The 25,160-nt window shown below is 43.3% G+C and overlaps 1 protein-coding gene across 2 annotated transcripts; it reads left to right on the top strand.

The window, feature by feature from the left end:
* The first annotated feature begins 395 nt into the window (after window positions 1-395).
* Window positions 396-19,922, top strand: ogg1 (8-oxoguanine DNA glycosylase). 2 transcript variants are annotated; one of them, XM_052018039.1, is made up of 9 exons: window positions 396-406; window positions 2,532-2,661; window positions 4,350-4,491; window positions 7,670-8,103; window positions 9,207-9,386; window positions 13,238-13,416; window positions 15,355-15,502; window positions 15,928-15,977; window positions 18,947-19,922. In XM_052018039.1, the coding sequence occupies exons 2-9, from the start codon at window positions 2,550-2,552 to the stop codon at window positions 19,028-19,030; spliced, it is 1,329 nt and encodes a 442-aa protein (XP_051873999.1). In that variant the 5' UTR covers window positions 396-406; window positions 2,532-2,549; the 3' UTR covers window positions 19,031-19,922. The 2 variants fall into 2 exon arrangements, with proteins under 2 accessions (XP_051873999.1, XP_051873998.1); XM_052018038.1 differs by lacking the exon at window positions 396-406 and adding an exon at window positions 426-1,085.
* The last annotated feature ends 5,238 nt before the right edge of the window (window positions 19,923-25,160 follow it).

Consider the following 25,160-nt stretch of genomic DNA (forward strand, 5'->3'; position numbering starts at 1 on the left):
TAGGGTCTTTCAAGAGACTGTTAGATAGGTATATGGAGCTGAGTAAAATAGAGGGCTATGGGTAAGCCTAGTAATTTCTAGGGTAGAGACATGTTCGGCACAGCTTTGTGGGTCAAAGGGCCTGAATTGTGCTGTAATTGTTCTATGTTCTATATCTGTATTTATATTTAAAACACATTGACCTGTGTTATACAAAAAGATAGCTCAAGTGACTTTTCAAAAATAGCAAACTCTTGTGTGGCAAAGTGTTGCCAGTTTACTGATCCTCTCAGATTCAGACACACACCGAGGTGGAGTGAACCTCGGGAAACACATAGCCGGCTAGCAGTTATTATTGCAGCCTGAACAAACTCCGCGAAAGGTTCACTCGGCCACCACGGCTGCAGCTCCGGGCAGCGAGGTCCAGGTAATGGAGCGGGCAGGGCAGGACGTCGGCGGAGGAGAGCGGCAGGAACCAGATCAGGGCGGAGATGAGAGCTGGAGAGTGACGGCGGGAAAGACTTGTCCCACGGGCAATGTTTTAGACCGGGATTAACAGGCGGTGGCTTGAGAAGAATATTTGACAGTGGCCAAAGTTTCCACCAATGATTGACAGGAGGCGGGCCTGTGCCTCATGATTGACAGAGAACGCAGGGCGGAAGTTTGGATAATGATTGACAGGGGCGGGATTTACTTGGTGATTGACAGGGGCAGGTTTGCCCAGTGATTGACAGGGGCAGGTTTGCCCAGTGATTGACAGGCGGCGGGTCTCTGCACAGTGAATGACAGGCGGCGGGTCTCTGCACAGTGATTGACAGGCGGCGGGTCTCTGCACAGTGAATGACAGGCGGCGGGTCTCTGCACAGTGATTGACAGGCGGCGGGTCTCTGCACAGTGAATGACAGGCGGCGGGTCTCTGCACAGTGATTGACAGGCGGCGGGTCTCTGCACAGTGATTGACAGGCGGCGGGTCTCTGCACAGTGAATGACAGGCGGCGGATCTCTGCACAGTGATTGACAGGAGACGGGTTTCTCCACCTTGAATGATAGAAAGCAAGAAATAAATGAAGCAGAGGGGTGGAAGTTTGGACAGTGATTGCCAGGAGGTGGGTTTCTGCGCCATGATTGACAGAGGGCAAGAAATTGATGCATGAAGGACGGGTGTGATTTTGGAAATCAAAGAAAAACTGTAAATGTTGGAAATTTGAATTAAAAACAGAAAATGCTGGGAGCATTCAGCATGTCAGGCAGATCTGTGGAAATAGAAAGAGTGTTAATATTTTTGTTCAGAATTTGAACATTGATTGACAAGGGTGGAGGTTGATGATGGGCAAGATTTGAACAACGACTGACAGATGCAAGGTTTGAATCATGGGGCCCCAGATTAAGTTGTAATTGACACAGTAGCCTTTGATCTATCCTTTGTTTTCCTTCTTGACCTTAGTGCAGCCTTTGGTGAATTGGTTTATTATTGTCACATGTACCGAGGTACAGTGAAAAACTTTGTTTTGCAACCCATCCAGATCATTTCATCACATCAGTACATTAAGGTAGTACAAGGGAAAAGCAATAGCATGATTAACCACATCACCTTCCTCCAGTCCTTCTTTACTGTTCTCCAGCAAGTTGGGACTGCACTCCCTGTTTCCATTCTCATCTGTTTTGTAGCCAGAAAATCAGTCCCCATGGCTTCTATTCCTGTTGTGCATGATTATCTGTTATGTGCAATGACCCTTGCTCTTTCTCATCCAGATGCTTAGGACAAGACCACATCATTCAAACACATGGCGCCACTTCATAAATGAACAGTGATGAAACCTAGTTTTACCTCACCAACTGTCTGAAAATTCTTTGTCTAACATATAGGACAGATTAAACACAAATTTCATCCAACAAAAGGAGTGATGTCTTCAGCTTTGATCAGTGCATTCCCTTGCAGTTGAGACAGTCACTCTCCCTGGAAACCATATGAAACTGAACCAGATTTTTCTCAGCTTTGATGTCAGATCTGACCTCCAGTTGGGCCTCTCACCACATGCACTTGAAAGTCCATGAAGTATTGCTGAAGTGTATCTATCCATTGTTGTAGTTTTGGAAGCGCAAATGTGAAAATGCCTACAGAAGAACACCCCAAAACTGTAATGTGATAATGACTAGATAATTTAGTGATGTTGATTGAGGGATTTACATTTTGCCTAGAACGCAAGGGAGAATGCCCCTGTTGACTTTGAACTCTGCCATGGAATCTATTATGTCCACTTGACTTGGACACATACTTGAAAACCTGTGAACTGCCAGGCTGACAGACCAAGTGCTGGAAGGTAGAATTAGGTTCAGTAACTTTTTGATCAGCATGGACACCATGGGCAGAATAGCTTCTGTGTTATTTTCTATGAATCTATGGTTTAACATTGCATCTAAAATACTAGACTAGTAATCCAGAGGACAGGAGTTTAGGTGTACGAATGTGAAATCAGTTTTTAAAAAAGTAAAACATAAAGCTGATTTCAGTAATAAAAACCTAACTGGTTTGTCTTTTGTTCTTCTTAAAGAAATTCTCCTGTACTTCGATGCGACTTCAGTTCCAAACCAAACCTGGTTTGCTCTTAACTACTCTCACAAGTGGCAGAACAAATGGTTCAATATCAAACAGGCTCAACGGTATTTCAAGGTCATCTCAAGGTAATATAATTCCTGGCCTAGTCAGCAATGGCCAGATAACAATAGTGATTCTCTGGAAACATTTTAAAAATTGAATTTTTATTTTTAATAACATTGAGTGCAGCTGTTTAGAAAGGCAGCTCACCTCTTCTTTCTTGAGAGCAGTTGAGGATTGGCAATACAGTACATGCCCACATTACAGAGAGTTTATGTTCCTGGAAAACTGTCCATATCATGATTTTTTATAACATGAATCCTTGACAAAAATTGACAAAATTTGTTTTTTTCACATTTTATGTTATTTTTTTCTCACATGAATTCTGTAAGAGCAAATTTAGTTCCGTATCTCAATTTTTTTGGTGATGATTTGTGAATCCCTGTAAATTTCCATTATTGGAACTCCCATAATATGGGGGTACACAGTAAATGGTGGTCTTGTCAGTGACCCTCACAAATGAGGGAAAACAAAGGAAATGACTTTCTTCCCAGAATGACTATTTCTTCTTTTTAACTTGCAACGTGATGTTGTAAAATTATTAATTTTATGACGTTAGTAAATCAAAAGTATTCACTTTTGAGGATGTAGGATCATTAGCCATCCCTGATTGCCATTGAACAGAATGGGTTGCAAAGACATTTCAGATCAACCATAGTTCTGTGGGTCTGGAGTCAGATACAGGACAGACTGGATAAAGATGGCAGATTTTCTGCCCTGAAAGATTTGAGTGAACCCGATGGGGTTTTATGACAGTCTGGTAGTTTTGTGGTGATCAGAACTAAGAGTAAATTTTTTAAAAATTCTAGGTTATCAGCCATTTGAGATTAAATTCTACAATGGTGGGATTTGAACCCAGATCTCTGGATTATTAGTCCAGGCCACTGGGTTACAAATTCAGGAACTGTAACTGGGTTAGAATCACTGCACAACCATAGTACCCATTAATGTGAAGTGAAATGTAATCTATTAACATAGACATGTAATAGTGCCCATCTCTTCCTTTTTAAAAAATAGCCACCAACTGGGAATAAAGATCAGAGTTTCTCTGATTCTATGGCTGTACATTAAATTTAAAATACCGGACTTACCACTGCCTATACCTTAATGGGTTGCAGGAACATACTGACTTATTTTTGGGAACTCAGGCTTTGTGGTTATTGCAGCTGGTGCAGTTAAGGTAGAAAATCTGCCGCAATCGTATCGAATGGCTTAAAGGATTATATGACCTCTTATTTGTTGTGCACTACTGCATAAAATCAGTATCTTCCCCAATGTTATTAAATGTGGAAATGATTTTGCATTTCAACTTTTAAGTAGAATTAATAGAAATATTTGAAGGTTCAAAGAGGCATCTCACCACCATCTCAAGAACAATTAGGACTGAGCAATACATATTGGCCTTGCCAGCAATCCCCACCACTCTAAATGGATATTAAAAAAAGGAACATTTGGTCCATCCAGTTTATGCCAGTACGTGGAGCGATTCCTTCAGTCTCGTTCTCCCTGTAACCTACTGTCTGTCACATGCCCATCAACTTCACCCTTGACTCTCTTGCCAACCATCTACACTCGGGGTAATTTACGTGGTCAATTAACTTACCACTTTTAGCTTTAGACATAATTTCATTCCTCACAGATGCTGTATGAATATGGTCATTTCTCTATCTGAAACAGTCTTTCATATTACTGTGTTACTGTGTTAATTTTGCAGGAATAATCTTTTGTCAGCTTGTTGATCAAGTCATGCAAAGACACAGTATACTGTCCGAATGCCCTTCACTCTGGCACTCAATCCCCTGTACTCACTCTGAGCTGAGGCTGGATATTGTGCTCTCCTGTGGTCAGTCCTTCCGGTAAGATTTGCCTCTGGTTGCAATTGGATAAGTGTGCCACTTCATTTATGGAATTACTTCCTGTGTGCATTAAGGCTCATGAAAACAGCACAACTACTTTATTATAGGAAAGGAAATCTGCCGCCCTTACCAGATTTGGTCTGTACGTTACATAATATTGTGGTTCACCTTTAACTACCCTCTGAAAAGGCCCAGCAAGCTCCTCAGTTACACCAAAACAAACAGCCAGAAACAGAGAACCAGTCTTCATGTAATGAATTCCGCTTCAACTAACCAAAGCCAGTTTTAATGCGGCACTGACGAAGGTTATCGACCTGAAGTGTTGGATCTCCCTACAGATGCTGCCTGACTTGCTGAGCTTTATTAAATTTTATTTAAACTATAACATGGGGTTGAATGTAAAAGTTTTATCTCTTTAGTGTTGCATACTACTTAACTCAATAATATTCCCATTCAAACATTGTGATACCTACCATTGTTTTATTCTCTTTTAATGTAAGGAGATAAGACAAGATACCTTTATTGGTCACATGTACATCGAAACACACAGTGAAATACATCTTTTTGCGTAGTGTTCTGGGGGCAGCCCGCAAGTGTCGCCACGCTTCCGGCACCAACATAACATGCCCACAACTTCCTAACCCGTACGTCTTTGGAATGTGGGAGGAAACCGGAGCACCTGGAGGAAACCCACACAGACACGGGGAGAACGTACAAACTCCTTATAGACAGTGGCCGGATTTGGGCTTGGGTCGCTGGCGCTGTAAAGTGTTACGCTAACCACTAAGCTACTGTACTGTACTGTGTCTCTAGTATTTTAATTTTCCTTTTATTTCATGGTGTAGGGTGTTACCGGCAATACCTGCACTTAGTGACTATCTGTAGAGGGCGCTGGTCAGCTGCCCATTGAACTGCGGCAGTGTGTTGGGGTGAAGGGTCTCCAAAGCTTCGGTATAACTGAGGGGCTTGCCAGACCTTTTCAAGGGACAGTTAACATTGAATCACTTTGCTGTGTGACATATAGACTAGACCCAATAACAATGGCTGATCTCCCTTTCTACATAATGTTAGTGAACCTGATGTATTTTGTCAACAGTTCAGTAGTTTCATGGCCACAGGCCTGTGCTTTAGTTCTTTAGCAGAGGGACAGATTTAGAATTGGCCTTCACATCACAATGGATCCACAGCCAGGTGTTTATAAGCCTAGGCTGGGGATGCAGTGGAGAGTGGAAGCCCTGTTCTTGTAATTACTGAGGGAAGAATCCAAGCAACCTCAAATGACTTACACACAATACACATCAGACGCCCTCTGGGCTCTGATGTCCTTGTTGCAATGAGCTTACCTTCACCATGGGCAGACAGTCCCTCCAAACCACACCAGGATGGTCTGAGGGACATCTGCTTTTTTATTGAACAGAGGATAAACCAGTTCCCCTCCACCAATGCATTCATTTGGCTGGATAAACGCTTTCTCACATTGAACAACTCCTCCCATCTCCACTGTCCAAGGTGTGGCATTGGGAATTTACATGCGTCAACTATGGGATATGTGCAACTGTCTTTGTTCAGTCCTATTCATTCCCTTCACTTTTAGTGATAGGTATCCATTACAAGTCCACAGACACCCACATCTACCTTGACTGTCTGTCCTTCCACCTTGCTTGCTGTAAGGACTCCATTCCATTTTCCCAGTTCCTTTGCCTCCATTGTATCTGTTCTGACGGCAAGACTTTCCACACAGTTGCTGCTGAAATAGCTTCCTTCTTCCTGAACTGTAGCTTGTTGGCAGAGCCCTCAACCACGTCTTGCTGATTTCCTGCGCCTCTACTCTCTCCCCTTCTCCGGCACTAGAGGAAGGATAGAATTCCCATGGTCTTCACTTTACACCCCAGCAGCCTCCGCATTCAACAGACCATCATTTGCCATTTCCACCACTTCAACGAGATTCTTCCCCCAGGCACACCTTACCTCCCTTCCTCTTTCAGCTTTCCGAAGGGACTGTTCCTTTTGCGACCTCCTAGTCTGTTCTCTTGTCCCCACCAAACACTCCCCTTTTTCACAGCATATCCCATGCAACCTCAGGTGATGCAACACTGGCTGTTTTATTTTGACATTTCTCACCATCCAGGGAGCCAAACACTCCTTTCAGGCGAAGCATTAATTCCCTTGCACTTTGTCCAGTCTAGGGTATTGCATTCAATGCTCATGATGTAGTCACCACTACATTAGAGGAGCCCAATGCGGATTGAGTGATCGCTTTGTGGAGCAGCACACACAAAAATTGCTGGAGGAACTCAGCAGGTCAGGCAGCATCCCTGGAGGGAAATAAACAGTCGATGTTTCAGGTCGAGACCTGACATCAGGACTGGGAAGGAAGAGGGCAGAAGCCAGAATAAGAAGGTTGGGGGAGGGGGAGGAGTCTCCAACCTGTCAGCATCAACATCAATTTCTCTAACTTCTGGTAACCCCTCCCCTCTTCCCCATTTTTTCTCCCTCCATCCCCCCCACTTTGTCTTCCCCCATTCCTGTGGCCCCCTACCCCCTTCTCTTTCCCCTTCCCCTGTCCTCATGACCTGCCCATCTATTCCCCGCCTCCTTCCCTTTATTCCATGGTCCACTGCCCTCTCCTACTGGATTCCTTCTTCTTCAGCCCTTTGCCTCTTCTACCTATCACCTCTCAGCTTCTTACATCTCCCCCTCCCCCACCTACCCACCTTCCCCCTCTCACCTGCACTCACCAATCACCTGGTCTCACCTACCACCTGCCTGCGTGTGCTTCTCCTCCTACCCCGACCTTCTTATTCTGGCTTCTCCCCTCTTCCTTTCCAGTCCTGATGAAGGGTCTCAACCCGAAACGTCGACGGTTTATTTCCCTCCGTAGATGCTGCCTGCCCTGCTGAGTTCCTCCAGCATTTTGTGTGTGTTGCTTCAGATTCCAACATCTGCAGAATCTCTTGTGTGATCGCTTTGCGGCGCAACTTTGTTCAGTCTGCAGGACCAATCCTGAGCTACCAGTTGCCCTGTCGCTTCAATTGTCCATCCCATTCCCGATCTCACCTAATTGTTTGTGGTCTTCTGTACTGTTCCAACAAAGCTCAATGCAAGCTTGAGGAACAGCCCCTCCCTTCCAGCCTTCCAGAATCAAACTCAACAATTTCATGAATGCTCCGTTTTGCAGATGGCAGGAGAAGAGCCCTGGACACTGGACAGGAGTCTTAGCCGATCGTGTGTGGACGTTGACGCAGACCCAGAGTCACATCTGGTACCGGACGTATTGCAAGGAGGCAGATAATGCTCCCCATGAACCAAAAGGGCACAGAAAGAGGAAGGCCCCCCCTACAAGTCTGGTCAGTGTTAAACTGAAAAAGGAAAATGCTGTAAAAAGAAAACGTAAAAGTGAAGATGGGAGTGTCCTAGAAACTGAGAAGATGTTTCCTGAAGTGAAGATGGAACCAGAGGAGTGCACACAGCAGCGGGAATCTGGAGCTACGGGTCAAGAGGAGTGCAAGATTCTGAGCGACTATTTTCAGTTGCATGTGCGGCTGTCTGACCTATACTCTCACTGGACGCAGGCTGACAAACACTTTGCGCAAGTGGCACAAGATTTCCCAGGTGTGTGTATCAGTGAAGGAGGAATTTATGGTCTGGAGTTTGCTTAGAGGGGACTGCTGCCCGCATTGACTGCTTGCATTCCCAGATAGTCCTGAACGTATAGGTCCATGTATACTGAATGGTTGTCTTTTTCTGCCAGAAGGCCAGATCAGAGCTTTGTAATTTGTGCCTAGCATGGCAGACACTGTTTAGAAGGGGTAGTAGTACACATATTTAGAGCATTTGGCAACTTTAATGTAATGATTCTACTGCTTAAAAATGTGCTACCTATACAAGGTATTGAAACTTGCAATTTATTTTGTATCTGAGAGTCAGACATAGAGTGGTAGTGTATTGGTTTTACGGTTATAGTGATGTAGCAGTCACATGTGTGATGGTGTAATGATTATATGCATGCTGTAGTAAAATGGTTATGTGAACGTCTAAATGTAGTGGGTTATACAGTCAGTAGCATGATGACTATGTTATTCAACTAATAATGCAGAGAAGATGAGTTAAAATTTCTGAATACTTGAATTCAGTTTTCTTAAATAAACTGGTAATGAAAGCTGATGTCAGAAAAACTAACCTCGTAACTGTTGGCTTATAGCTAAAATCCCAACAGTTCACTAATGTTACCAGCCATCCTTACCCAGTTTGGCCTACATGTGGCACCAGTCCTGCACCAACCTGGTTAAATTTAACTGCCCACTAACATCACTAGGAAACAAGTAACCAGGACATTAGATGTCAGCCTTGTCAGCAACTTCCAAATCTCAAAAATAACTAAGCAAGGACATATCATTCTGGAAGTAAGAGCTGGTGGATGATCCAGAACAGAAAACTCTGAAATTCTTTGCTTGTCATGCACTAAAATAAATGCAGGAGAACATCAGAAATAGAAGGCCCACATGCCTGCTCTGCCATTCAATAAGCACGGCTGATGTTTTACCTCACCTCCATTTTCCTGTACTAACCCTATCGCCTTTGACTCCCTTAATATCCAAATCCAAAATTCTTCCACTGTTTTAAACTGAGGTTATTTTGGGACAGTTTATCTTTCAGCTCTGCAGTGAGTAATAGTTTTATTTGCAACCATGTCCTTGCATTCTTTGTTGTTTCAGGTGTCCGCGTCCTGCGACAAGATCCTACTGAGTGTCTCTTCTCTTTCATCTGTAGCTCCAACAACCACATCTCACGCATCTCCGGAATGATCGAGCGTCTGTGCCAGACCTATGGGGAGAGGCTGTGCAAGCTGGACTCCTGCACCTACCACTCATTCCCCACACTGCAGGTGCTGGCAGGTGAGTGGCAAAACAGAAAGGCAGGCTACTGGCTGGGGAGTGGGTCTGACATTTGGACCCCGTGTTGCTGGGTTGTAGGGAGGAGTACAGTTAGCCGTGGAGCTGATTCTTCCTTGATACCCGATGAGAGCTTGTGGGAGAATGTGAACAAATGCATGAGGGTGCATTCAAGACTGGATTAGCACTGGAAACTTGGCCATTATGTCCTGTGAAGTTAAATAGTCTGTTCATACTTTCTGGTCAAAATTCTTTCTCTCCAAACTGCTTCTTTAAACCAATGGCATGAGTAAACTATACTGTTCATCTTCACCACTCCAACCCCTTGCCTCCCGCCACCTAACCCATTTAATCCATTTACCAGCGAATTCAGGTCTGGCTCTACAACTGTATTCAGGACATTTCAAAGTCAAAGTCGAGTTTATTGCCATATGCATAAGTACATGTATGCACAGGTGCAATGAAAAACTTACTTGCAGTAGCATCTCAGGCACATAACATCATATAAACAGCATTCACAAGAAAAACAAAAATTAAACAAAAATTATACACATTTTTTACAAGTATATGGGTGCTGCAATGTTACCTCTGGGTATTGCATTTACAAACGATTGAGAATCTATTCTGATTTGGAAATTTACATCTTTTCCATCGTCATCGTAGATCTAAATCCTGGTGTACACAGCTCAATAATATACGATCCAAGATAAAAGCAGAAAATACTCAGAACAATTATTGACCAAGTAGTGAGGTGGCCAAGGAAAAAGCAAGTAAGTCAGGGAGCAATGAACACAAAATGCTGGAGGAACTCAGCACGTCAGGCAGCATCTATGGAGGGAAATGAACAGTCGACGATTCAGGCTGTGACCCAAAAGAAGTAAGTCAGGAAAACCAGGTTACTCCCAGCTGAAACAAGACTGGGTATTGACAGTGGGAGGTGGTGGAGTTGATTGTCTTCTTTTCCTTCAAGGCATTTCTCCTGTTGTGCTTCCTTGCTACCACAAGGTGGTGATATCACATTAGCACACTATTTGCCCATGTTCTGAGGAGCAGATCCACGGTCGACTGGAGACTCGATGCAGACAACATGCATTTAGTTTAGTTTAATTCCTTAGGAATCCAGTATTGAGGTGTCACTGGTGATGTTTCACTGGTCCGTGGGTAAGTCAGAAATCTTTATTTGTGTGAGATTGCCTGCCTTTTCTAATCCAATATGACAACTTTAGCTATGTAGACAGAACTAATTATGGTTTGATTGGAAAAGTATGAAAAACCCTAAGTCTACCTTGCCTCAGTTGTAGCAATCTCATCTTTAGTTGATCCCTCACTCAAACAGCCTATGAAGCTACCTAAAAGAGATTATCTAGCCAATTATATCATTGTGGGAACTGGCTGCACGCAAATCAGAATGTTATGCTACCTTGCAAAAATGGCTACACTTCAGAAATTGGTCGTGAGCCAATTGGGATGTGTTGAGGATGTCAAAGTTGCTATATAAGTACAATTTCCTCTTTTAACCACACCATTAGCCAGACTAACATCAAAAGACAAATTGGTGGAAGCCCTTTGCTTTCAAACCAGCACAGGAAATTCAAGTAGGATGGTTTAATCAACTGGAGTTCATTGTTGTGGAATATTGAGCTTGATACGTATATGGTATAAAATAAGTAACTTAAATAGCAATATACTGTGCACTAAGTGGAGCAATTAAAAGTTTAAAATAAAAACAGAAAATGATATAAACATTCATATCAAGCAGCTTCTGTGAAAAGAGAAACAAATAATGTTTCAGGTCTGAAACCCTTCATCAGAAAAAAATATGAGTTGGCAAGGAGTTTTATAGATCATTAAATTTAATGGGAAGTGAGTCTGGGGTATTAATAATGGAAAACAGGAGATGGTAGTTGAATTAAATACGTATTTTGCATTAATCTTGACTAGAGGATACACGTATGATCCCTGTAAATCAGGAATTGGAAGTGAGGGAGGAACTCAGGAAAATTACAGTCACCAGGGAGTGGTTCTGAGCAACATGTCAGAGCTGTAGGCTGACAAGACCTCAGTCTTGATGGACTTCATCCTTGGATCTTAAAAATAGTGGCTAATGAGATAGTTGATGCATCTGCTTTGGATTTCCAAACTTCCCGAGATTCAGGGAAGGTTCCATTTGATTAAAAACTAGCAAATATAACTTCTTTATTCAAAAAGGGACAGAGACAAGATAGCAGGAAACTACAGGCCAGTTAGTTTAATGTCTGTCACAGGGAAGATGTTAGAACTATTAAAACAATACAGCAGGACTCTTGGGAAAATTCAAGGTAATCAGGTAGAGTCAACATAGTTTTGTGAAAGAGGAGTCATATTTGACGAATTTATTGGAGTTCTTCGAGAAAATAACAGTTGCTGAGGAGAACCAGTGGATGTATTATGTGTATAATTCCAGAATGTGTTTGATAAGGGTCGCATCAAAGGTTATGGAAAAAAGCTCAAAATATAGCAGGTAACATTTTGGTACTGATAGGTTGGTTGGCAAACAGGAAACAGAGTGGAGGCATTTTCTGGTTAGTTAGATGTAACAATACTAAATGGGGCAAGTGGTTTTCCACAGGTATTCGTGCTAGGGCCTTAACTATTTACAATTTATATCAATGTTAGATGAAGGTATGGTTACTAAGTTTGCTGATGACACAAAGATGGGTGGAAGTATATGTTGTGAAGCAGGCATAAAGAATATAGATAAGTGAGTGGGAATAGAAACATCTGGCAAATGGAGTAAACTGTGGAAAAATATGGAATTGTCCACTTCAGCAAGAAAAATAAAACATGTTATCTAAATGGTGAGAGATTGCAGAGCTCTGAGCTGCAAGGAGCTCTGTGTGTCCTAGTGCATGACTTGCAAATGGCTGCCATGCAGGTACGGAAAGTAATCAGGGAAGCGAAGAGGGTGTTAGTGCTTTTTGCCAGGGAAAATTGAAAAGGGAAGTCAGGAAGTAGGAAAGTAGTCTACATTGTTGGTCTCCTTTTCTAAGGAAGAATGGACAGAGGGAGAATTAGTCTGGGAGATAAGGAGGACCAGGACAGGGCATGGGGGGAGGGAGTGTCATTGAGAGAGACGGTAGGGGATAGGGAGGGGGAGGTTGGTTTGGCGAGTGTGGGGAGAAAGAGGGTCAAGGTGGGGATGGGGAAAGGGAATCTCATGGTGAGGGATGGGTCAAGGGGGTCCATTTTGGGGAGGAGGTGGGCTAGGATGTGGAATGGAGGTCACAAGTTCTGAGCAAACTAGGGCGGGAGGAACATCAGGGTGGGGCTGTGGGTAGGGGTAAGGGTGGGGATGAGGGGCAGAAATCAATGGGATGATAATCAGGGTGGAGACCTGGAGGAGGAAAATTGGGAAGGATTAGAGAGGGAGGGAATCTGAAGGGATCAGGACATGGATGGGGAGGAGAGGTCTGGGTGATGATTAGGGTAAGAATGGGAGAAGGTTGGTCTGTGTGGGGTTGGAAGGGGAGGGTCATCTTGGTGATGGGGAGTGGAGGATAGGAGTAAGGGTCAGTGTGGGGAATGGGAAGGGTAGGGTCAGTGTGGAGATGAGGAGGGTGGGTGCGTGGACAGGGTTCTGATGGAGACGGTTGGGGGGGGTTCACTGGGGAGGAACGGGTGATAATGGAGATGGAGCAGCAGGTTCAGATTGAGGATGGGGAGTGATGTCAGAGTGCGAATGGGGAAGGATTTCAGCATCAAGCTGATGGCGAGAGACATATGGGCTGACAGGGAGGGAGTCAGGATGGGAAGCTGTGGAGGGGCAATACAAGAGCTGGATTTAAGGAGATGACGATAACTTCTTGTGGTCATAGGAGATGATGTGGAAAAGCAGTTGCGAGAACTGGGATTTGGCTACCGAGCAAAGTTCATCAGCCAGACTGCCAAGATGATACTGGAAAAGCATGGCCCTGATTGGCTGAATTCCCTACGGGGGACACCATATGAGGAAGCAAAGCGAGCTCTGTGCACTTTACCTGGTGTGGGGGCAAAGGTGGGCAGTTCATTTAAGAATGGTTCAGGCAGTAGATTGATTTTTAAGCAGTTTAGCTAAATTGAGAGAAATATATTTAATTTTAATTACTTTTAATTTTCTGACGGCTCCAACTGTTACAGCTTTAACTGAAGCCAAGGCAAAAGAGACACGCTATTGATAGCTTCTTTTACCTTTTGGTCTTGGTGTTCACTAAGCTGAGAGATGTTAGTGCTGGATCATTTTGCATAAAAGCTGTCCCATTCCACTGATATGATGATACCTTTATTAGTCACATGTACATCAAAACACACAGTGCAATGCATCTTTTGCGTCAAGTGTTCTGGGGGCAGCCACGCTTCCAGCACCAACATAGCGTGCCCACAACTTCCTAACCCATACGTCTTTGGAATGTGGGAGGAAACTGGAGCACCCGGAGGGAACCCACACAGACACGGGGAGAACGTACAAGCTCCTTGCAGACAGTGGCCGGAATTGAACCCGGGTCGCTGGCACTGTAAAGTGTTACGCTAACCATTACATTACCGTGCCTGCCCACTGATCTATAATATTAGTCCAAATACAGTCACTGTGGAATTCAGAATTTGCTCTTTTTACATCCTCCCAAGATGTATCTTTTATTATTTACTGCTTTCTTTAAGCTGACTCCCCCACCACTTTTATCGTTTAACCTCTCATGCCCTCCAGCCCATCACAGAGCTTCCCTTCTGGTCAATCTACAGCTTGAATTTTGTCTACATATTCCATTTTTCCTACTTCTGATGTAAGGCCATCAACCTAAAACATTAGCTGTTTCTCTCTCTCTGCAGATGCTGCCTGACCTGCTAAGTGTTTTCTGTTTTAGTTCCGATTTCTGCAGTATCTTGCTTTTGGACGTTGTGGAGCCATGTTGCAGGATGTCTACGTTCTGTTCCATTTTATTTGTGGTACACCATGTTGGTGTTATTCTGGAATATGGGTCTAAATAGTGGAACTCTCTTCCCCACAGTATTGTATAAGCTCCTTCATAGGACTGCACTGGATGAAGGAAACGGTTCACCGTTGTCTTCTGCAGGATAGTAACAGATGAGCTGGCTTGTCAGTGATGCCCACATCCTGAATTAAAACCAAATTATGTGGCAGGGTACCATGGGAGCAAGCACTTAGTCTTTGAGCCTGCTTCGCCATTATATTCAATCATGACTGACCTGGATGTTTATAGTCAGCTGCCTTTTCTCCAACCTATCAATCTCTTACTTGAAAATTTCACTTAACCCAGAATTCACAACCTTGCAGGAGTTTCCCCCATCTTTTGTAAATAGATTCATAGAGTTATACGTCATGGAAACAGGCCCTTCAGCCCAATCTGTCCATGCTGACCAAGATGCTTATGCAAGCTAATTCCATTTGCCTGTGTTTGGCCCATATCCCTTTAAACCTTTCCTATCCATATACCCCTCAAATGCTTTTTAAACGCTGTGATTGCATCTGCCTCTACCACTTCCACTGGCAGCTCATACCATATACCCACCACCTTCTGTGTGGAAAAACCTGCCCCTCAGGCCCTCTTTAAATCTTTCTCTTCTCACCTTAAACCTATGCCCTCTGGTTTAAGACTCCCCTACCCTGGGAAAAGACTGTGACCATCGACTTCATTGCTGGAAGAATGCCTTCTCTCAAAGGGAGGTGAATCTTTGGAATTACTTGAATATATTTAAAGCTGATATGAATAAATGTTTCTTGATTTAACTCCGAAATGGGACCGCTTTAATTTTAAGACTATGTTCCCTTCACCAGAGGGAGTAATGTCTGTATTCTCCATATGGAATCCTTTTGTTGATTACATCAATGCTCAGTGTTCTAGACTAGAAACCACATTTGCACAACCTGTCTTTATTGGGTGAGTTTCAGGAAACATTCCTGACCTGTACTTTCTGCTTCTCTCATCTCCGGCTCCAGGTGGCTGACTGCGTTTGTTTGATGTCTCTGGATAAGCCAGGTGTTATTCCAGTGGACACACACGTCTGGCAGATCACAAAGCGCGATTACCTCTCCCACCTGGGGGCAGGTCAGAAGAGTCTCACTGACAAGGTGTATCGAGAAATTGGTAAGAAAAGGATCAGCCCAGGGTATTCATATAACAAATAAACAGCATTGATTCGTTAACTAGTTCCCATAAGTGAATAGTCTTTTATGTGGATTACTTATCTATTGATTAATTATTATTTTTGCTGTAAACTATCAGCTGTAAACAGTATGTAGAATCTGATCGGTAGAGTACTTCCCTCACCGCTATAGTCTCTGATGTATAAATGAGCTCTGCATACGGAAGTAAAAAACAGGTTTTTGGCCAAGAAATTCCTCACAGGGCAAAGCACTGAGCACACTGTCAGGATGTTTTACACCGTCAGAAGCAGAGCCCATTTACTGCTGCTGACCAGGAATGAATTTCTGGGCCTTTGTACTTTACACCATGAAGGACCTTAATGGTGACCGTTGGAAATGTAAAGTACCTCTCTATTTTTATTACAGGTGACTTTTATCGCGGCCTTTGGGGTCCTTTTGCTGGCTGGGCACACTCTGTGAGTAGCAGAAATACGACATTCACAAAGGACTATAAGAATCACAATGGAAGAAGAGAAACAAAGGGAGAATATGAAAAATCTACTTTTTAATTACAGAAAATAGATTGCTTAGATCTTATTCCCAACCAGTAGCATTAACGAGGCAATACAGTGGCATACTAATTTCCTGAGGTTTGGTCTTAATTGAATTCACTGTTCCACCAGCAGCTGCTGCATTGGATAACTGAGGGCAAATTTCAAGACAATAAAATGTAATGCCAATGGTGAACCTTTGTAAATGAGACTTCAATTAGAGGATTGAGGTAGGCCCTACATTTTAAAAGAAGCATATGTAGGCTTTGGAACATGTACAACTTCAATTCAATAGGGACCAGGCAGAATGAGGGAACAGACATCTGATGTCTTGAAAATTTGGAGCTTTATTGACATAACTTTACAGATTACAAAGCGTAAAATTATGAAAGGATGGGTTAGATGGGCAGAATGTTCCCAGTGTCTGAGAGCTGTTGGACAAGCGTTTGTAGATGTGAGATTAATGTAAAAATGATAGAACAAAGAGCAAAAAACTTTCTTTACACCCTAAATTGAATTTACATTGTGGGCTAAATAGTAGAGTCAGAATCTGGTGACATTTTGGATTATATTGGAAAGTAAATTAAGAAAAAGAGGATAAAGGGCCATGGGGAAAGGCTATGGGGGATGTGATATAGGTTATTGGTTCGATTGGAGAACAAACATTAGTTTCTCACGAAAAATGGACATCATAGGCAAGAGTTGCTCCTCATGCTTACACCAAATTCCTGTTGAAAAGGTGGGGCAGTTGCCCCCTTTGCATCATTGCAGTCCTTCTGGTGCAGATGCTCCCACAACCTGTTGGGAAGGGAGTTCCAGGATAACTTGGTAAATTAGTTTATTATTGTCACATATAGTGAAAAACTTGTCTTGCATACCGTTCATACAGATCAATTCATTACACAGTTCACTGAGGTAGTACAAGCTAAAACAGTAGCCGAATGCAGAATAAAGTGTTACAGTTACAGGGAAAGTGCAATGCAGGTAGACAATAAGATGCAAGGCCATAACGAGGTAGATTCTGAGGTCAAGAGTTCCATCTTATCGTACTAGGGAACCGTTCAATAGTCTTATAACAGTGGGATAGAAACTTTCCTTGAGCTTGGTGGTATGTGCTTTCAGGCTTTTGTATCTTCTGCCTGATGGGAGAGGGGAGAAGAGAGAATGTCCAGGGTGGGTGGGGTCTTTGATTATGTTGGCTGCTTTACTGATGTGGTGAGAAGTATAGACAGAGTCCATGGAGGGGAGGCTGGTTTCTGTGATGCACTGGGCTGTGTCCACAACTCTCTGCAGTTTCTTGCAGCCCCGGGCAGAACAGTTGCCATACCAAGCCGTGATGCATCCAGTTAGGATGCTTTCTGTGGTGCATCGATAAAAATTGGTGAGTGTCAAAGGGGACATGCCAAAATCCTAGCTATTCATTTTAGCTGAGATTAAATGTTGGTGTATTTCCAAGTCAAGATGGTCTGTGACTTGGGAGGAGGGAGGACTTTGCAGGTGTTGCCATACCATTGAACCTAGAACAGTACAGCACAATATAGGCCCTTCAGCCCACAATGGTGTGCCGACCTTTGAACCTCGCCTAATACTATCTAACCCCTTCCTCCCACATATCCCTCTATGTTAAATTCCTCCATATGCTTATCTAGTAATCTCTTGAATTTGACCAATGTACCTGCCTCCACCACCGCCCCAGGCAGCACATTCCATGCCCCAACCACTCTCTGGGTAAAAAAAACCTTCCTCTGATAGCTCCCTTGAACTTCCACCCATTACTTTAAAGCCATGCCCTCTTGTATTGAGCATTGGTGCCCTGGGAAAGAGGCGCTGGCTGTCCACTCTATTCCTCTTAACATTTTGTACACCTCTATCATGTCTCCGCTCATCCTCCTCCTCTCCAAAGAGTAAAGCCCTAGCTCCCTTAGTCTCTCCTTATAATGTATACTCTCTAATCCATCTCAAGCCCTACTTGGTTGGAGAGGTTCTGGGTCTGTGTGGTTCTGTGGAAGAGGGAGTGAATCTTCAGAATGGTGGATAGGGTACAGGCAGCTTTGTCTTTCCCTAATTCCTCACAACATAGAAGGAGGTCATTCAGCCCATCGACTCCATGCTGCTCACAGGCCAATCCCTTTCCCCTACTAATTTTCCCTACGACCTCTTCTCCCCACATTCCCATCAACTCCCCCAGATTCCACCACTCAACTGCACACCAGGGGCAAGTTACAGCAGCCAGTTTACCTACCAGGCCACTCATCTTTGGACTGTGGGAGGAAGCTGGAGCACCCAGAGAAAACGCACGCAGACACAGGGAGAACAGGCAAGCTCTGCGCAGACAGCACTGGAGGTCAAGATCGAACCCAGATCGCCGGTATTGTGAGGCAGCAGCTTCACTGGATCTGGATGGCATCAAACTTTATGCTGGTTGTTGAAACTGCATTCAGATAAGCGAGTGAAAAGTGTGGCATTTTCTCCTGACCAGCAGTTGCAGGTAGTGGTTGAGTGAAGTGATCAGTTTCCATGAGATACCTATATATTCAATGCACTGTAATATGATTGATGGGCTCAGATAAAAATACTGGGGAGAGATGATGCAACTGAAGTTAAAGATTGTGCTGTAATTAAAGGGTTCAGGTAGAATATTGAATATTGGCAGAATTATAAATGTTTATTGTACAAAAGAATTTGGGATGAAGCTGCTGTGTAATTTGTGACAATTCACATGCATACTTGGTTCATCCATTGGGGCAAGATCAAAGAGTAGCAGTTATAAGAATTGTATAATTTCCTGGCAGCAAACTAAGTGCGGCTTAGAGAGAGTATTGACAGCTTCTTGTCAGTACTAAGTGTGCTTTCTCCACCTCTCAACACTGAATTGTTTGTACTTTTTATTCTAGGTTCTGTTTTCAGCAGACTTGAAGAAGTTCCAAGTATACAAGTCCAAGCAAGAGAAGCAGCAGGGCAGTAAAACCAGGAGTTGACAGCAGAACTTACTATTTGTCCAACATCACCTAGAGGATAATATTTTCTACTCTACAATGATTCTATTCTTGTGACTGGTTCTATTTACCTTTCCAAACCTGTGACCCACTGTAAGCATGGCTTGGTTGGATATATTTTCTCATCTGAGTCAGGAGTTTGTGAAGTACTGTACTGCACTGCCAGAGATGTTATCCTTCAGATGAGACACAACCAAGGCCCTGTCTGCCCTGACAGATGAATGTACAAGGTATTTTGAAGAAGGGCACGGCAGTTATTACCCGTGTCCTGGACAATATTTACCCCTCACTCCTCAACACTAAAGCAGGTTATCTGGATCACATCAAATTAATGTTTGTGGAAACTTGGTCTGTGACTGCCTTGTTTCCTATATTACAGTCGCAACTACAATTGAGAAGTACTTAATCAGCTGTAAAATACTTTGCTATCCTTTTTAAAGTAGAGACCACTCCAACTGGTCTGTGTTCTGCAGGAGGTTCCACAAACATCAATGTGACTGTAAATGGACAATCTGCTTTATCATTGTTGATAGCGGGATAATTATTTGTCAGGACCCCAGTGATAACTCCTGTAAAATAGAGTGAAATGATCTCATACTGGCAAAGGTACTGTCAGAGGTAGTATAACACTCAGTTGTGCACTGGATTATAAACCTTGATTTTGTGCTAATGTCTCTTAAGCGAGGCTCTATGTAATAAATTGTAACTATTAAACCAAGGAATCAAATTGTCTTGGAAGAGGAAGTTTGTGGAGAACAGGTATATTTGGCGTTGAATTTGATAATGGATAGAGAAGGATTTCATTAATGTATTTCTCCTAAAACTGATCCAGTTTTTAAATTTTTTTTTACTCTAATAACTCTAATAAAAAGTGATGGTGATTAATAATTGACTAAATCAGTTAATTGCAGACCACCAAGAATTTAATTAGAGACTGCCATTCAATTAAGGAATTTAGGTAGAATAGTGGCAACATTACCATGGGCGAGTGTAAGTACAAAGGGAAAACATTCATGGGGGTTTGGGGATAGAGCAAGGAAGTGGAATTAACTTGATAGCTTTACCAAAGAGCTACCACCATAGGCCAACTGGCCACCTTTTGTATGGTCTAATTTGTTCAATCGGAGTTTGTACTGCATTGGTTTCCTCCGGGTGCTTCGGTTTCCTCCCACATTCTAAAGACGTATGGGTTAGGAAGTTGTGGGCATGCTATGTTGGCGCCGGAAGCGTGGCGACACTTGCGGGCTGTCCCCAGAACACTCTACGCAAAAGGTGTGTGTGTTTCGATGTACCTGTGACAAAGATATTTAGGAGAGGGTCATTGAAGGATGAATGGGTTTATAGCTCAATTCACTATCTTAAAATTCTAGGTGAAAATAAAAAATTATATGATAGAAATATAAAACAAAAATATGCTGGAAACACTCAGCAGGTCAGGCCACATCTGTGGGAAGAGAAACAGTCAATGTTTCAGGTTGGAGATCCTTCGTCAGAACATTTTGGTCAACACCTTGTCAAAGGCAAGAAGTGAAAGGGTGAACTAGGTAAGAGCTACAGAGAGAAATTCCATTGGAGGACTTCTTCCGGTTAGGCATTCCTGGAAGAGAAGTGGCAGTGAATTCAACAAGTAAACAAGAATCAAAAACATTGCAGATGCTGGAAATCTAACCCAAAAACATGCTGGAAATACTTAACAGGTTAGGCTGCATCTGCGGGAAGAGAAACAGTCAAAGTTTCAGAACTGACAAAGGATCTCCAACTTGAAATGTTAACTCTGTTTCTCTTCCCTCAGATGTGGCCTGACCTGCTGAATATTTCAAGCATTTTCTGTTTTTATTTTAAAATCTGCAGAATTAGCAACATGCGGAATAAACACGTAATAAAATGGAGACAGGAATCTGCAAATGCTGGAATCTGGAGCGAAATACAAACGTAAGAACTCAGCTGGTCAAGCAGAATCTGTGGAGCCCAAGGGATGATTGATGTTTCAGGTCAAGACCCTGTATCAGAGTGTAGAGGAAAGATAGCCAGTATATAGCAATGAGAGGGCCAGGTGAGACAGAGGCTGGAGGGTGATAAGTAAAACTAGATGAGGGAGGGATGATGAGCTGATGGATTCAGAGGGGGAAGTGTGGCCCCCGGTAGAAGCAGCACAGATGTATGGGTGACGGGCAGATGGAACCAGGTGGAGGGGGGTAACTAGGTAATGGGATGGAGTGGGACGCGGGGGGGACGCAATGGAAAAGATGAACAAAGGGAGAGAGCCCCTGGGTGGACTGGCGAGAGTGGGAAAGAAACACTAGGGGGAGTGGGTTACCTGAAACTGAAAAATTCAATGTCCATACCATTGGGCTGTAGGGTACCCATGTGGAATATAAGGTGTTCTAGTTTGCATTTGGCTTCACTGTGGCAGTGGAGAAGGCTGAGGGTGGGAATGGGAAGGGGATTTGGAATGACATGCAACTAGAAGCTCAAGATGGCCGTTGCAGAGTGCAGGTGCTCTGCAAAACGGTTACCTGGTCTACCCTCGGTCTCACCGATGTAGACAAGCCCATACTGAGAGCACCAAGTGCAATTGACAAGGTTGGAGGAGGTGCACGTGAACCTCCGCCTCACCTGGAAGGGCTGCATAGGTCCCCGGATGGTGGTGAGGGAGAAGGTGTACGAACAAGTGTTGCACCTCCTACGGTTGCAGGAGAATGGGCTGGGGAGGGATGAGCAGACCAGGGCGTCAGCGAGGGAGTGGTCCCTGTGGAACCAGAAAGGGGAAGAGGGGAAGATCTGACTGGTGATGGGATCACGTTGCAGCAGGTGGAAATGGCGAAGGATGAATGCAGGGGTTAGTGGGGTGGGGGGGAGAGGGTCTAGGAAATGGAGGGAATGTGAGTGAGGGCTCAATCAACTACAGTGGAGGGGAAGCTATGTTTCCTGAAAACGGAGGACATTTCAAAAGCCTCATCTTGAGAACAGATGTGGCAGTGACTGAGAAACTAAGATGCCGTCCCTGCAGGAGATGGTGGCAGGAGGTGTAGTCAAGGTGGCTGTGAGAATTAACGGGATATTCGTGGATACTTTGTCTCCTGAGATGGAGACAGACAGATCCAGAAAAGGCAGAGAAGTGTCAGAAATGGTCCAAGTGCATTTAAGGGGAGGGTAGAAGAAACAAGCAAAGGTGATAAAATTGACAATACCTGAAATTGGAAACTTCAGTGTTCATACCATTGGGTTGTTGGCTACCCAAGCAGCATATGAGGTGTTTTAGTAGAAGCCTCAATGTTCATACCACTGGAGGGAAATAAAATGAATGCTGGTTGAGAACAATAATTCAATCAGCAGAAAAGGGTAAGTAAGAATATGAAGAATGTTTAGACCAGCTCCCAAATAGTTAGGCTCCCTCCCAACCTGCTGAAGAACTTCTTCAGCTCCTTAAGCTCAGCAATTCAGAAGGGACCACTCAGACAGGGAGGTTTTTATAATTTAGGGCCAGGAGGAAACAGTTTCATTATGGGATGCATACCTTGTTTACACATTTTTCTGAAGTCATTAGTTAAGGATTTTAAAAGCTCCAAGGTCTGAATCCAGTACCCAACAAAAGGTTACTATGGCAGCTCCAGCCCACACAGTGGGAACACATGTTCTAGGCCTTTTTGCTGAGTGAGTGGTGTGTTTTATAAAATCACAATAAAAAGCTGAAGGTCCTATCATAGCTAGAGAAGTTACACCATCACCTTTGTCCTTCAGCCAATATGTAATGGACTGTGAAGAGCTGAAACTAGTGGCAAGAGGTCCAATACTAGTCATGAGAGTGAAGGTCAATTGGTTTTTATACTGTTTGTAAGCAATCCATAATAAATGGCTGCAGAGTTAGTGATGTTAACCTTGAGCAAGTCCTTGGTGATCACAGGAGTGAAAGCAAACATAAGCATTTATTCCACCAAGCTTTTGGGAATGATTCACCATTTTATATACAACCCTCCACAAGTCTAACATGATATCCAATTCCATTTAATCTTTTTATTGCAGATGGATTCCTTACGTCAGACAAACTGCTGGGTTCTCTGCAATAGCTATAATTTCTTGCCTAAAGTTTTACAGTGTTAACAAGGTTCTTCTCTCGTGCCTGGGTTCATTTGGTCTGGCCATTTTTGCAACTATAAGAATATATTGCAATCCTTCAGCATCCCCAGACCTCAACACTGCAGCAGCTTCTGCCTTTCTCCATTGTACAATCTAAAGCAGCCCGCAGTAAACACAAGGCTTTAACAAGTAGCAGTCATATTTTAAAATTAACCTCATTAAATGACACATTACACAGTTTTGTAAGCAACTTCCAACCAAGCAATCTGGTTTGTGTCCAGGGCCAAGTCTTTGGAGTCTTTACAGTTTTCTCCACAGGGTTCTTTCAATGGCTTGTGTAATTAAAGCTCTAAGAATGTAACCAGATCAGGATCTATATATAAACAGAAATGAAGAGACAACATATTATTAACAAAGCATAATGCAAGCAAGCTGACTGGATTGCCTCACAGCAAGTATTCCTGATGCAGGGTTTCGACCTGAAATGTCAACAATTCCTTTTCCCCCACAGATGCTGCTCAACCCACTGAGTTCCTCCAGTAGATTGTTCGTTGCTCAAGTATTCAGCCATGCAAATTACATGTATATAATGCAAATGAAAATATTTGCCTTGTTGCTTGTGAACATCTTTCCTCTCAATCATTGAGGTTTATCTATTTTTGGAAATATTATTCTGCTCTGTCCCATTTCGGTATTTGATGCCCGTACCTGACCCGGGAAAGGCGCAACATTTGGATTTGGATTAAAAGGCTTTCATGTGAATCTGGTTTAGTATGGAAGACATTTGTGATAAGGACTGAAATTAATAACAATGAGATTGTAGTTGACCAAACAGCCATTACAAACATTGTTTAAAGTTTATTACCATGGGCATACATACCCAGGGTATAAATGCCATGAAAATGAGCTTTCTGCAGGACAGCACAGTACATTACAAACATGACAACATGAACTTAAATTAACATAAATTATGCATAACTTACACAATGGAATAAACAAAAGTAAACATAACAGCATTAGTGCAAGTTGAGGGAAATATTGTCTGAGGTAGAATTTGTTTCCCCAAATGCAGAGTAGCCCGGAATTAAAAATGCAATTTCTTGAATCTACGATGGCCAAACGCCACGGGTATATATTAATCCCAATTTGCCATCATGTTCTTGCTATTTCCAAGCAAGGAAGGGACCCTATATCTGAGCCATGCTAACACTCATTATGGGAACAGAACCATCCTTTATTTGGAATCCACAGTAAGCTCATTAATAAGTTGGTACAATGTGTACACACAACCATCACAGAAGAGACAGCTTATTAAACACTCCAGCCTTTGGCCAGTATTACTAAATGCTCTCAAGTTATCCATTCATGGCAATTAATCAGCTTCCTTCAGCTCAGCCCTGCACCAACTTCAGAAATCTAGTAATAATTAACAGATGTTTTCATTGAGCTTCTTATGATTATGATTCCAACACAGCTCTCACCAAAAGGCAGGTACAAGAATTGCAGAAACTGCTGTGCTTGGTAACGTGATCAACTGGACACAAGAGGGTGTGAAGCAAGAGGGTAGCTAGGGAAAGAGTCGGTCCCCTTAGCAGCCCAAAGGGAAGTCCTTGTGTGGAGCCAGGGGATATGTGTGTTATCCTGAATGAATACTTTGTGTCAGTATTCACCAAGGAGAAGGATAGGAGTTAGGGGAGGTGTGTGCTGATAGTCTGGAATGTGTGTGTATCGGAAAAGAAGTGTTGGCGATTTTGACGCACAATAAGGTGGACAGATACCCGAGGTCTGATCAAGTCTATCCCAGGGTGTTGGGGCTCTGACGGAGATTTTTGCATCATCTTTCGCATATGTGAAGTACTGGGAGGGTAGCTAATGTTGTTCCCAGATTCAAGAGGGCAGTAGGAATAAGCCTGGAAACTACAGGCCAGTCAGTAGTTGGGAAACTAATGGAAAAAGATTCTTAGGGATAGGACTTATGATCACTTGGAAAGCCAGAGACCGATTAAGATGAGTCAGCAGGGTTTTGTACAGGGAG

This window comes from Pristis pectinata, chromosome 6 (genome assembly GCF_009764475.1).
Source record: "Pristis pectinata isolate sPriPec2 chromosome 6, sPriPec2.1.pri, whole genome shotgun sequence".
Classification (NCBI taxonomy): Eukaryota; Metazoa; Chordata; class Chondrichthyes; order Rhinopristiformes; family Pristidae; genus Pristis; species Pristis pectinata.